Source organism: Bactrocera tryoni, unplaced genomic scaffold, assembly GCF_016617805.1.
Source record: "Bactrocera tryoni isolate S06 unplaced genomic scaffold, CSIRO_BtryS06_freeze2 scaffold_7, whole genome shotgun sequence".
Lineage (NCBI taxonomy): Eukaryota > Metazoa > Arthropoda > Insecta > Diptera > Tephritidae > Bactrocera > Bactrocera tryoni.
In genome coordinates, this window is record NW_024396366.1 from 13,045,759 (window position 1) to 13,060,289 (window position 14,531).

A 14,531-nucleotide genomic window follows, 5' to 3' on the forward strand; every position below is an offset into this window, starting at 1 on the left:
AACTATAATACTCTCCTTAGCAACATTGTTGCGAGAGTATAAAAATCATAAACTAAAAAATTTCTGATATTTGTATAAGAAGGAAAAAGTGACAACCCCGCAAATATAAGTATTCAAATATACTATAATAAAATTGACAACATAATTTATTTGTCGATATTAAAGTCAAGAAATGTTTCAAAGAAAATATTCAATACTCCTTTGAGTTATGTGTACAGTGATTCCCGGTTAAGTAGTACTCCGCTTAAATGAAAATCATCCCTTCAAACTGCCTATATCTTGCTGCATCTCACGGTTTGTTTTTTGAAATGCATAGAAATTATTGTTTTAAGTACCACTCGCTTAAGTATCCGCACTCGCTTATGTGCCATATTATATTTTTATTTTTAACAAACCACAAAAATCTGTATCTTTGGTTATGGCACTTAACCGGTTTTGACTGTATTTGTCAAGGAATGTAAAAAATATTTTTACGCGGCTTGCAAAAATTTGCGTCGATAGGTATGCACGCTCATACATATACATACATATTTACACAAGTTTGTTGGTAAAGCTTTTAGAGCGGCAAGGGATGCAGGGACAATCGACGCTCGCTCGCTTATTTTTTCGACACAGCTCGGGTTTTCTACCAACAATACAATGTTGTGACGCTTTGATGTAGCATCGGTCTTTCGACAGAATGACTTTTTGACATGAAAGCAAAAAACGTGAGCTTCGTCATTGGTTGTCCGTGTCAAAGACGATTTCGCATGAAACATTGAGTGTACATATTCACATACATACATATGTTGCATGTAGACAAATTTACGAACATTATGCGTATGGTCTGTCATATTTGTTTACATGCACACATAATTATATAAGTTATTTATTTATTTGTTCACATTTATTTGGCAGCGAGCCATCTCTTTATTCTTGAAAAGCAAACTTAGAATTAAATTCAAAAATCTTCTTACGCCTAATTTAAGCTAGCAAGTCACGTTGCACGTACAGGTGTATTTAAGTCGTTGTTGTTGTTGAAAAGCAGCACTGACGTTCTCAAGTAGCGGCGGCACTGTGTCATCATTTACTCTGGATGCGCGTGTGGTGTCGTTTAACCGTGGGATAGCGACCGCTGTCCTAGTCGCATGCTTACGTAAGCTTTTAGTGGTTGGTTATTTGTAAAAGCTATGTAAGCCAATTTCGGCGTATGTTTCGTTAACTCCTCCCCCTTTAGAACATGCAGCGTCCTCGTTGGATGTCCTTGAAATATTGTCAAGTGTAGGGGTTGATTCTTTCGTTGGTGTAAGATTATTATTGACCTGAATACGAAATTTTGTTTTTCGTTTGAGGAGGATCTTCCTTGCTATCATTACAAACAGGGCAAAAAGTAATAGTATTATTGCTGTGGATCCAGTGAATAGGCTGATTTTGTATTTAGTGTTGATGGCATTGATTTGTTGGATATTTGCTACGTTAAGGTCCTTCAAATATTGCAGAGAGAGGACTTCTTCGAGATGTGCTGTAACGTCTGCTGATTTGATGATAGCTGGTAGGGGTTGTGCAAGAACTTGATTTCTATTTGTATAATTCTTGTTTTCAATAGTTAAACTTGCGTTATCGTATTTTACCAGGAAGGTTCCTTGTAGACTGATAACCTCGTTGTCTATCTTCAGAGACCCATTATAGCCGTTGATAAGCAATAAACCAGGTGTTACCTCTTCTATTGTTGGTATGTGGTGGTTATTGACTAAGGTACAGTTGGATGCGTAGCCCTTTAGTAGATTTGGTACGCAGCTGCTTTTCGTGACTTCTTCTAAATTATCTTGCTTACAAATTATTAAATCGTTAACATTATTACAACTATTTTTGACACCAAATATGTCTTTATTACAAACAATTAAATTTTCATATTCAAGTTTAACAGCCTTATTTCCTAGATTTACAGGTTTTGTTATTATTGATTTACAAAGCTCTTGACTTGTCAAGGGAAATTTTATAATATAAATGATAGATGATAAATTTGATGCAATTTTGACATCGCTAAATTCAATAGCTTCGACTACATTTATGTAAGGCGTATTTTGTTTTTCTAATGTTTCCTTGATTACAACTAGTTCTTCATTTGATAACATAAACGAGTTTACAATTCCAGCTTTCGCCCACTGGATAGAATAATCTATATTTGTTAGCTCTTCTTTAATTAAATTTAATTTTCTCTCAATACCTTTTTCTACTTCTAATTTGACAATGTCATTTGACTTAATTTCATTTAATATTACATTAGAAATATACGTCAGATTGTTTATTCTTTCTAGAACAGACTTATTAATTATTACTTGTTGGTTATTATTAACTAACAGGTTATTTATTTTATTGTTTAATATTCTCAAATCTTCATGATCTGGGGATCCGGCCAACCATTTCCAGGCTGTGCCAAGAGAATCTATTGCTCGCTTGGTTCTTTTGGGTTTCAGCTGGGATAATAGGGATCGGATGGATTTTTCTTCTTGGGATAAGAATGAATAGCTACGGCCTTTCCTTGTTACGTAATTTTCTATTGAGGAATGTATTTCGTTGAGCACGGAGTCATATAGGTCGAGGTTAATGGTGTGAATCAATCTGAACGTTCCGGTCTGGACCTTTGCAGTTCCTATTTCTATCGTTACTAAGTGGCTGTTCGTATAGTCCAAAATTTTAACTTCTGCATTGCACAAAGCAAGCAAGATCCTGAAAAATTGAGTGTATTAATTTTTTATGAAACTTTTGTGAACGGTGCGACCTGATTTTGTTACAATCATGTTGCCTTTGTCTTCTTGAACTATTTCTTTTTTATAACGGGGCGTTAATTTATTGCCTAGTCTTTTATTTATTTGAACGTAAATAGCGTCTTCGTTATTGTATGTCTTAAAATCAGTTCTATTCTTATTATGAAGTTCTAGGTCTTTTTCTTGTTTGTTTTTGAGATTTTTAATATTTTCTTGCTGTCTAATTCGAAAGGATTAGGCCCGACTGTTCTTCCAAAAAATACTTCTACAGGCTTCCTTTTTGTGGTGGAATGAATGGAATAATTATATTTATACAAAGACCTATTAAGAAGATCTTCAAAGTCGGTATGGGTTTTCTCTGCCTTAGTACATCTCAGTACTTCGGAGAGAGTTGAATGGAATCGCTCTATCTGTCCGTTTCTATTCCATATTGGTTTTCCAACATGAAGGTTATAGAAGCTGAGCTTAATGATTTTTCGTTGTCAATCACGATTTTCTCAGGAATTCCAAATGATGTCAAGATTTCTCTTAAGGGTGTTTTTATATCTTCGGATGCTCTAGAAGGTACGACTTTTGCTTGAGCATATTTTGAGAACTTATCTATTGCTGTGAGCACTATCTTACTATTAGTGTAGTAAAGGTCTATGTGGACAAGTTGGCCTGGGTAATTGGGAATCGGGGTAGCTTTCAGGATGGGTTTTACGGGGTGTCTTTCGTATTTATTTTCTAAGCAGATTTTACACTGTTTTGTAATTCGTTTTATTTTGGCGTTCATTTGTGGGAAATAGCATCTTTCTAAAAGTTGTGCTTTATTTTCTGTGGGATTGCGATGAGCTCTATTGTGTTCGTTGATTATTTCCGTTTCTTGTGCGGATTCATTTATAATGTCTTTTGTAAATTTTCGAGTGTAACGTACCCTGTATCTACTAAAATGAATTTGATAAATTGTTTGGATTTTGCCTAAGATGCTGTCTTCAGTTTTTATGCAATTTGTTACTGAAGGATTGAGATATCTTTTTAATATGGTGGCAAGACTTTCTTCCGTAAAATCTCTTTCAATTATGATGTGCCTGTGATAGGTAGGAAAGGGTATTTTAAATTGGTATGAAGATGGTTCTCCTGTTGAAATAAAGATTTGATTTTTAAAGGCATTGATTGGGGCGTCAGTATATGGAATTAAGGTTTGAGCTGAGCTTTCGTCACTGTGTTGTGTTGCTGACATGGAATTTATTTGCTGTGGTGGTCTAGAAAGTGCGTCTGCCACAATATTGTTACTGCCAGGTTTGTATTTAATCTCATAATTATACTCTTCTAATATCGATTTCCATCTTTTCAGCTTATTGTTGGTATTCTTGTTACTGAGTGAATGTGTCAATGGTTGATGATCCGTGAAAATTTTTACTGCGGTTAATCCATAAAGGTAATTCCTAAAAGTTTTTAAAGCCCATATTATAGCTAAAAGTTCTTTTTCGTTAGTCGCGTAGTTTTCCTCAGTCTTTGTCAGTGTTCTGGAGATGAACGTTATGGGTTTGCCGTCCTGCTCTAGGACTGCTCCTAATGCGTGGTTTGATGCGTCGGTTGTCAAGTGGAATTCTTTTTCGAAGTCTGGGTATTGTAACATGACGTCAGAAGATACTAGTGATTTTTTTAATTTATTAAATGCTTCTATTGCTTTATTATAGAGAGTAATTTTAATTTTGGATGAAAGATTTTTGGACATACGTCCATCTTCCCCTCTCAAAAGTACGGTTAAAGGTTTGGCAAGTTTTGTATAATCTTTAATAAAACGGCGGTAATAACCAGATAGTCCTAGAAAAGATCGGAGTTCTTTTAAAGTTTGTGGGGGTGGGAAGTCTAAAATTGCTTTTACTTTTGTTGGATTTGTTTTTATTCCGTTTTGAGAAATGACAAATCCTAAAAACTCAACTTCCGTCTTTAAGAATTCGCATTTGTCAATCTGGATTTTCATGTTAGCTTTTTGTAGAGTTCGGAAAATTGTTTCAACATTTTTTAGATGGGAGTCTTCGTCTTTGCCAAAAATGATTATGTCGTCTATGTAAACGAAGCATATTTTGCCGATATATTCTCTGAGTATATCGTCTAATGCTCTTTTGAAAAATTGAGGGTGCGTTTTTTAGGCCGAAGGGAAGTCTGGTAAATTCATATTTACCATTGTTGACTGAGAAAGCTGTCTTCGCAATATCCGATTCAACTAATGGAATCTGATGGAAGCCACTTTTCAGGTCAAGAACTGTAAAGAATTTGTTTTGTCCGAGTTAAGAGAGTACCTCATTTGTATCTGGGATAGGATAGCGATCGGCTATCGTAACTGTATTAAGTTTGCGGTAGTCAATTACCATTCTGTACTTCTTTGTGCCAGATGCATCAACTTTTTTCGGTACTATCCAGATTGGGGAGTTATAGGGTGATCGAGAAGGCCTTATTATACCATCCTCGAGTAATTTTGTCAATTGTTTTTCGACTTCATCCTTAAGGGACATGGGATAAGGGTAATATCTGGAATATACTGGATCTTGAGTGGTCGTCTTAATTTCGGCCCTTACAACGGTAGTGTACGTTAATTTTTCGTCTGGGTCGGAAAAAAGTTGCGGGTATCTATTACATAAATTTCGAAGTTTTTCTGTCTGTCCAAGTGTGAGATGTTCCGTTCTAATTTCGATATTATTTATTGATTTTGCTGTTTGCTGTTTGATGACGACTTTTATGTTATTTTTTAATAGCATATAATTTTTTGAAGTGAAAATTATTGCTTCTAACTGCTTAAGGCTGTCATTACCTAGAATTCCATGAAAGGATTTAAGGGTAGGTAGAATGAAAAATTTTAGATTTTCGTCGTTAAGTCCAAAAAGGTTAAGAAAAGTGTGATGCGTGATTTCGATGTTCCCTCCTACTGAGCTGGCATAGAAATTTTCGTTGTTTGAAATGGGGATTTTGGCAAGTTGGGGTTGAATATAGTTCTTGTTAGAACCTGTGTCTATTAAGAATTTCAGGATTTCTCCGTTACCATCTTTACATTGAAAGTAGGGTAACGTTGAATTTGTTAACCTAAAAAATGAATGTCGGAGAATTCGCTAGAATCTTCTGCCGGGGTAGTGTGGTGTGAAGTGTACTGATTATAGTAATCTTCCCATGGATGTCCGTCTTGCTCTTCGTTCTGCTGTTCTGGATCATTAATAGTATTGTCAACGGGTTCAATATGGTTAATTCTGTGCTGTTTGTATGGTTGGTGTACTTGGTTTGAAATCGTGTTCGGTCGCTTTCCGGCGAAGCCGTTATTGTTCGGTCTGTTCATGTAATTTACTTGTTTTGTCCTTTGCGAATCATCTATTTCCATTGGAATTGGGGGTTTGGGTTGAATTGGTCTTGGTGGTAGGTTCTGTTGGTAATGGGGTTTAGGTGGCGGATTTTGGTATTGGTTGGGTCTAGCTAGTGGGTTTTGGTATTGATTGGGTCTTGGTGGTTGATTTTGCGGGTAGGTTAGGTATCGTTGGTATTGAGGATACTGTTGATATTGGGGCTGTAAAGTTTTATATGCTGTTTGTTGCATGAGAGGCATTGGTAGTGGTATGTGGGCAAGGCTTGGGTAAAAGGCTTGCGTTAAGTGCTGTTGCTTCCTTGGTGGAAGTGGTGGTGGGTGTGATTTCCGGGATGTGGATTGGTTCCCGAAAGCGTGCTGAGTTCTGAAGTTTTGGTTCTCCAATCTCATACACAACTAGAGTGCTTGGGGTAGATCGGTCGGCTCTTTAATTCCAAGTAATTTTGGAAGTTCGCCGTTTAATCCTCTAACAAATGTATCTAATGCTTTATCGCGGTAGGTTTTCGTCAGTATGTTTATGGACTCTGGTCCTATTTCGAGGCAAGCAATTTTGTTTAAAATTAAGGAAAGATGTGAGAACACATCTTGGTAAAATTCGTTTATTGTTTTATTGCCTTGATATAAAGATGACATTTGGTATTCTAAAGAGCTGATGTCGCGTTTGTCGGCGTAGTGTGTGTTGAGGCATTTCGAAATGGCCTCCCAGTCTAGAGGAGTGTTGTAGGATTCCAAAGCGACGTCGGCATTCCCCGTGATTTTATTTCGTATGACATTTAAAATGCCGAAATAACGTGGAGTACCTTTTTCGCTATCGTATATTTTCAGGATTCTCTCAACACTTTTTTTCCAAGAAGCGAACTCTCTTGGATCACCAGAAAAGTCTCTTAAGCACCTTACAACGTCTGGTATCCTATCGAGTCCTGTCAAGTTTCCTGCGTGTCTGGGGTCTATTGTTTGATCCGTTACTATTGTGCTTGTTGGGTGGATAATATTCTGAATCAATGATGGTGCTTCTGCCGAAATTACCTGGTATACTATATTGCGGATTATATTGGCTAATTCTGGGGTTGCCTGGGGGTTAGTAGATGGTGGTGGTACATTGGTATTAAGAATGGGGGGTCTGATAATGGATTCGGGATTGCTCATTTTGAAGTTTTTTTAACTCGAAAAATTTGATGAAGGCTTGAGAATGATCAAAAAAATTAAAATTGAAGTTATGTTTTATTCTTATGTTACCAATTTGTAACTATGTTTTGTTTTTATTGGATTTATCAATCTCTGGAGGGTCCCTTTTGGTGGTGAATCGCAGAGTTGTTTTTTGTGTTATAAGAACTGGAACTGATCCAAGTTCTTTATTTTATTTTATTATAAGCTGTACAAGCTTTTTGTTATAGATTAAATTGAAAAAATTCTGTTTTAGGTCTACGCTAACAATGCACTTCTGTGTAATAAGTTGCTTAATTTATTATAAGTTTCTCTCGATTAAATTTCACTAAAACTTTACTGTTTCACTTATTTTTATTGAATTAAACTCTTATTTCTATTCACTTAAATTCTTAATTTACGTTCTTACATTAAAGTCCAACGGCGCATTGGATTGTTCCTTTTTGCCGGGGCTACTTGGGGTCCAACGTTGCGCACTCTTCGTTGGGTGCGGGCTTTCTTCCACCGAAGTTATCCCTTTTTGATTCTGCTGTCACGTCCTGTTTAGTAGTTTGAGCCGCAGCGCGAGACACTTCTTGAGGGCCTTTACTCGATTAACTTATTCAGTCGCAACTAGCACGTTGGGCGCCAGTTATTTATTTATTTGTTCACATTTATTTGGCAGCGAGCCGTCTCTTTATTCTTGAAAAGCAAACTTAGAATTAAATTCAAAAATCTTCTTACGCCTAATTTAAGCTAGCAAGTCACGTTGCACGTACAGGTGTATTTAAGTCGTTGTTGTTGTTGAAAAGCAGCACTGACGTTCTCAAGTAGCGGCGGCACTGTGTCATCATTTACTCTGGATGCGCGTGTGGTGTCGTTTAACCGTGGGATAGCGACCGCTGTCCAAGTCGCATGCTTACGTAAGCTTTTAGTGGTTGGTTATTTGTAAAAGCTATGTAATCCAATTTCGGCGTATGTTGCGTTAACTTATACAAGCACATGTGCGACCGCTAGATCTTTTAAGATGATATCAAAACTTTTAATGCAATGTAAATGTATAAATTTAAGACTAACTACCTTCAACTTATACTAATTATTTGGGTAATAATACAAAATTTACTCTATTGTATATTTTTAATGTTTGCATGGAATCATCGTGAAATACTTATGTATGTATGTAGATAAATTGTAATATACATATATACATATTTATACATTAAGTATATGCTTTGATCCCAAATATATACCGATCATCTATAAATTATATGCCGAGTCGGTTGCGCATAGAAAATTAACAGAATCTGTAGGCGTTCATTTCTTGACATTGAAATTAGCATTATGTTTCTCATTTAACACCGAAAATGCTCAATACTGCTATTTTCGAGTCCCCTGCTGCAAAACTATGGTGAAACACGCTTAAAATTTGTCTGTGGTGAAACTCCCTCATCTCTGCCGAGTACTGCTGCGAAAAGTTACGATATCTAAAACGTGAACCTTCTCTATTATAAACGTTCTCTGTTTATATTATACGTTCTCTGGTTCACGTTTTAGATATCGTAATTTTTCGAAGGGGTACTCGGTAGAGATGAGAGAGTCTCACCACAGACAACTTATAAGCGTGTTTCACCCCATTTAACAGCGATTGAGGGTTTTTTAGAGTCCATGAGAAATAACATGTTAATGTAAAAGAACGAGAATCAATGTAGGGCAATATACATAATACAGGTATCCCTCGAATAACACGGTTAATTGGTTCCGTGTTAATCGAAATCGTGTTATTTGAGTTCCAAAGATTAATTAAGAAAAAATTAAAAATAAGAACACATTTTTTTTATTTTTAGTTTTAAAATTTCAGTAATACAAAAATAAAAAAAAATCATTCAATTTAGAAAAGTGAAACTTAAAAATTTAAAAGGTAACATTTTATAAACGCAATAATTTTTAAATTACATATGTTCAACCACTGATTCAAATGCATTATTGCGTCATACTACTAACAGTCGTTTGAAGGAAAATTATACTCAATTTTTAACAGGAATTTTCGCGACTTCGTGTAATTCGAACTCCGTGTTATTCGAGGGTTGTCGCATTTTTTAACCGTGCTATTCGAGATTTCGTGCAACTCAAGTACCGTGCTATTCGAGGGATACCTGTATACATGTGTATTTATATGCAGGTGATTTTTGGTTGACGGAAAATTTCCTGTATCCTATATATGACTTTTTTTAAAGCTAACATATACATATGTATATTTAGGGGGAAATTGCGTCAAAATGAAAGATAAAGAGGGGATTCTGCTTTAGTTAGATTTTTTTCTAAGTCTAATATAGTATATATATACAATATATAATAATATATCTTTTACTGGGGAAATTGCGCCAAAAATGAAAGTTGAAGAAGAAATCGTCAACGGGATTTTAGTTTTGAATGAATTTCGTCGCGGAAAGCATATAATATCACCAATTCGATTTAATACGATTTGTTAAATAGTTTTATTTAAAATAAAATGAGTAATAAAAATTTAAAAAGTGTCGCGTTCGGGAGTGGAGAATAGATTTTTGGAGAGGCTTTCTTAGAGGTGTCTAGGAAACTATTTTTCAGAGTACTAAACGAAAAAAAAAATTTTTTTTTGATCCACCCTAATATGTATTGATGTTTGACGATGAATATCTCGTAAACGCTTAACTTAATTGAAAAATCAAATAAGACCATTTTTATAGAGCAGTAAATTTCCTACAAAACTATGAATTTCATCATTCATAATAATTTTTTTCATTGAGTTATAAAATTCATAAGAAATAAAAAATTTTCCCAAAAATAATCAAACTTTAACTGTTAATATCTTTTAAACGTTTGGGTTAACGAAAAAATCATAATAGACCTTTTTTGTAGAGCATTCAATTTCCTACAAAATCTGAGGAACAAGAAATTTTTTTAAGTAATTGGAAGCGAGATATAAATTTTTCTATCTGATAATAAGAAAAAATAGAAAACTGTATGTAGGAGGACCTTCCCGTTACAATTAAAAACTCATGTTTGGAGAGGCTTTTTTAGAGGTGTCTAGGAACCTATTTTTCCGAGTACCAAACGAAAAAAAAAAAATTTTTTTTTGAATCACTCTAATGAAGAGAAGTGGCATTCCGTGTTTTATTGGAGTCGAAAGACTTCATCTCTACAAGAAAGGTTACATACAGTCATGGACAGAGAAATAGCACACTTTCAAATTAAGTTATTCAAATAAGTTTTCAGTTTTATCAAGTAAGTGAATCTAAACAATTTTCCACGTTTATGTATGGCATGGCTTCCACAACTTATAACTTTAAGCGTATGCCGTTATCATGGCTACTTTTTTGTTGTTACTCGTTTTACTCGGAGAGTAACGAAGTTTGGTTGGACAATGAAATAGCACACTTTTAGTTATTTGTACAAATACTCATTGTTAATTAGCAATAGTGCAAAAAATACGCTGTATAACTATAAAAAAATTAACATATTTTCAAAATGGGCAGAAATATGCATTGTACACTGTAAAAATGGATAATAATATTTGGTCCTTACAAAGAGGCAGTTAGACAGATTGCCGAAATTATGAGTGGTTCGAGGAAAATGGTATACAATGCCATCAATTTTGTTGAAAGGTATCCAAATTTGCTCAAAAAGAAAAACATCCACAAAGCTCGTGGGCATAAAACAACGGAACTTTTCGATATACATAGACATTAGAAAAAGCAAGGGTGATCCTTTTAAGTCATCCCGAGAGATTATGGTGGAAATATACAACGAATTTGGGCTTAACGTATCCAGTAGATTTGTGCGAATTCGTTTATATGATGATCTGTTGTTTAGACGAATAAGTCGGAAAATTCACACTTGGCAAAAAAAAAGCATAAGAGCCACGACTGGACTATGCTAAAGAACATTTAGAAAAGGAGTCAAATTTTGGAAAAGAGTTCTGTGGAGCGAAGTGAAGTGTGACGTTGTGTCATTATTTAATGGGAATTCAATTTGATTTTGCCACCGATTGTTCGGCGTTTAAGCAGACTGCCACGAAAAAAAATGTATGTAAATGTACCCATAGAAGTGGTTCAATGGCTCATATATCTACAAGATTTTAATTATAATATTAAACATTGATCAGGAGAGAGAATAAACCGCATTGACAGCTTAAGCCTTTAACTGGTTATAGTCGTTACATCGCAAATACAAGTACAAATTCAAAAGGCGCAACAAATGATGAGCAGATTACGTCAAAAAAACGGAGTGTTATATAAGCAATGGAAGGGTCAAGACCTATTGATAGAATCGAGAAATATTGAGAAAGAAATTATCCGAAATGATCACAATTTTGGTCATATGAACTTGCAGAAGACGATGCATGCGATCCAACAAGACTTTTTCATTGCGCATATACAAAATAAGGTTCAAATATCATTGAGCGTGTTTACTTGTTTAGTGTCAGCAAAGTCGAGATATTATAATACATAAATACATACATATGTTAAAACACATACAGTTAACTAAACATAAATATTTGTGTTCAAATATGTTAAACATATGTACATACACATGTACATATACAGACACATGCACTTACATGCCACGCGCATCTAATAATAATAAGCATATAAGAATTGTAAACTAAATGGGTGAACACAAGTCGTAAATTTACAGATGAGATAACACTAAACACATGTATAAAATTGCGCACTTGAAAACAACCCCGTATCATGCAACATAAAATTATTTAAGATAGTTTCCTAAAATAGTATATAAGTAATGAAAAAATCAAAATAATATCAGAATGAATATAATCTCACTCAAGGATGACTTTCCCCCCACCAGCGGTAAGAATATCAGGATTATTTTTTGAGTTCTATGTTTGATCATACAAATCCAACATTTTTGGTCCTTCGAGCCGGACATATTGCTCGGCCAAAATTAAAAAGTCCTATATTTACAAAGCAGGCAATATAAAAAAAATCCCTGTTCAAAATGCATACAAATTAAAACATTATAATTGTTAGACGGGTGAATATTCCCGCATATTAACAACATTAAAATAATAATTGTAAGACGGATATATATTCCCGCATATCAATCTGATCACATAAGCCTTATTAGTAAAAAACTAAACGATTTCTTTGGAGAATAACAAGCAGTTAATCAATAAATAGGAGAAGTGTTGAGGAAAAACTTTCACAATGAGAATAAACAGGAAGAAAATTCTTGAAGCCCAAGCAGATTTATCCGAAAAGGTGTTACACACGTTCAACACTATCTCAGGAAAGCCATTAAGAAAAACAAAAATTGAAGCAATTCATGTGGGACTGTGTAAACGGACAATAGGACTAAAATAGAAATGCAACACTGGGTAGGGAACAGATGTGACAGTAGCGAACGGACTGGAATGACAACGAAACAGTAGGTACGAAGACGAATTAAGGACAGACAAACGGACAGACCACGCAAGACCACCGGCAACCACGGACCACTCCACATGCATGTGTGCATAAAAAGGTTACATAAAATAATAAAACTCGCGATTTATATTTTAAATAAATATTACAATTACAAAAGAAACGGCAATTTTTAAATCAATCCTACAAGTGGTGTCAGAAAAGGTATTAAAGTGCGATTTAAAGTTTTTTTACATACTAAGCGCGTTCATACAAGTGGTCCGTGGTGTGCGAAAATTGCGGTACCCAAGCCGCATAACGGACGAGTGGTAAAGCCTGGCTGGCGAAAGGAGCGCTAGCAACATGGCGCAGCGTCGGCGAAGACGTAGCAGCAGTAGCAGTAACAGCACCAGCAGCAGCAGCAGTAGTAGCAGCAGTAGCAGTATCAGCACCAGCAGTAGTCGCAGTAGCAACAGCATCAGCGTCAGTAACAGCAGCAGCAGCAGTAGCAGTAACAGCAGCATCAGCATCAGTAACAACAGCATCCGCAGTAGCATCAGCATCAGTAACAGCAGCAGCAGCAGCAGTAACGGCGGGTATATACAGTGTGTACGGTAAAGTACAGTTCATCGTTGGAGGTGGCGTTACATTTCATTGGAGAAGCAGCTAAGTCTTTTGATATACATACAATTGTACAGTTTTTGAAAAATAAGTTATTTAATATTTTTGTGAAACCTTATGGCGAATATCGCAACAAACTTTTATTGATGAAAATACGTTTTTAAAAATTCTTATGTGAGATATACTTATAAATATATAAGAAAGTTAAATGCGGATATGCGGATATTGTAATAAAATTCGAGTTATAGAAAATATTTTACTTCGGAAACTGTATGCAAAAGATTAAAAGGAATATTGTAATAAAATTCGTTTAACAAACAAGTAATTAAACAAGTTATTATACGAGAAGACTCGTTACAGCCAGTCACAACCCGTGAATGGGAACCAGGAGAAGGCATCGTCGTCAAACAAGGATTTCCAGAAAGCAGTTCCATTTAGCAGGAAATGTTTTGGCTGCGGGGATTCATCACATCTCGCTAGAAGCTGTCCACGCAATAAGACATCGTGTTACAATTGCGGTAAAGAGGGTCATCGTGCAGCTAACCGTAAGGCAGAAAGGAAAACTCCTAAATCGGAACAAAGCAGTGTCAATAATATGACGGATGAAGGAGAAATCGTAAAATCGGAGAAGCGGAGTGGATTGATTTTTAAGGATGTAAGTTTCAACGGAAAATCTCCGTCGGCATTAATCGACACAGGTAGCGACTTATGCATTATACGTTACGATATGTTAAACACACTTAGTCCGGATGTTGACTTAAGTAGTGAACAGCGCCAGTTGATGGGTATCGGTATCAGCAAAGTTACAACAATGGGTTGCTTTACCACATCCATCGAGATAGACAACATAAAGTTGGAAATAAAATTTCACGTAGTGAGAAAGCGAGACATCAAATATGCGCCTGTGATTGATAACGACGTTCTGAGGCAAGTCGATTTATTCGTTACGGAAGATGGCGCCGAGTTCAGGCAGAGGAAGAAGGTGGAGGAAAAGCCACAGAGCAAGGAGTAAGTGAATACTGGAGCAGTAAGGAAAGATTGCAGTGTTGGGTCAGCGAAGCCTAAGAAGTTTGATGTAAAATTAAACGTGGGCATAAGGGTGCATAAAGATGAGGAGCAGTATATGGAAGTCGTTAAGAAGTGTCGCAGGAAAATCCGTGATAGAAGGGCTTTGTAGGTAGCAAACAATGAGAGCGAGGGCGCTGTTGTAGCTAAGGAGCCAAGAGAGTTCAGGATTTCAGAAGCGAGTTCGAAGTTGGTTCATGAGACCGCGGAGATGGGCAC

At 35.7% G+C, this 14,531-nt stretch overlaps 1 protein-coding gene across 1 annotated transcript; it reads left to right on the forward strand.

Moving 5' to 3' along the window:
* The first annotated feature begins 12,989 nt into the window (after nucleotides 1-12,989).
* LOC120781783 (putative uncharacterized protein DDB_G0277255) lies at nucleotides 12,990-14,259 on the forward strand. Its single transcript, XM_040114011.1, has 2 exons — nucleotides 12,990-13,222; nucleotides 13,608-14,259. The coding sequence occupies exons 1-2, from the start codon at nucleotides 12,990-12,992 to the stop codon at nucleotides 14,257-14,259; spliced, it is 885 nt and encodes a 294-aa protein (XP_039969945.1).
* The last annotated feature ends 272 nt before the right edge of the window (nucleotides 14,260-14,531 follow it).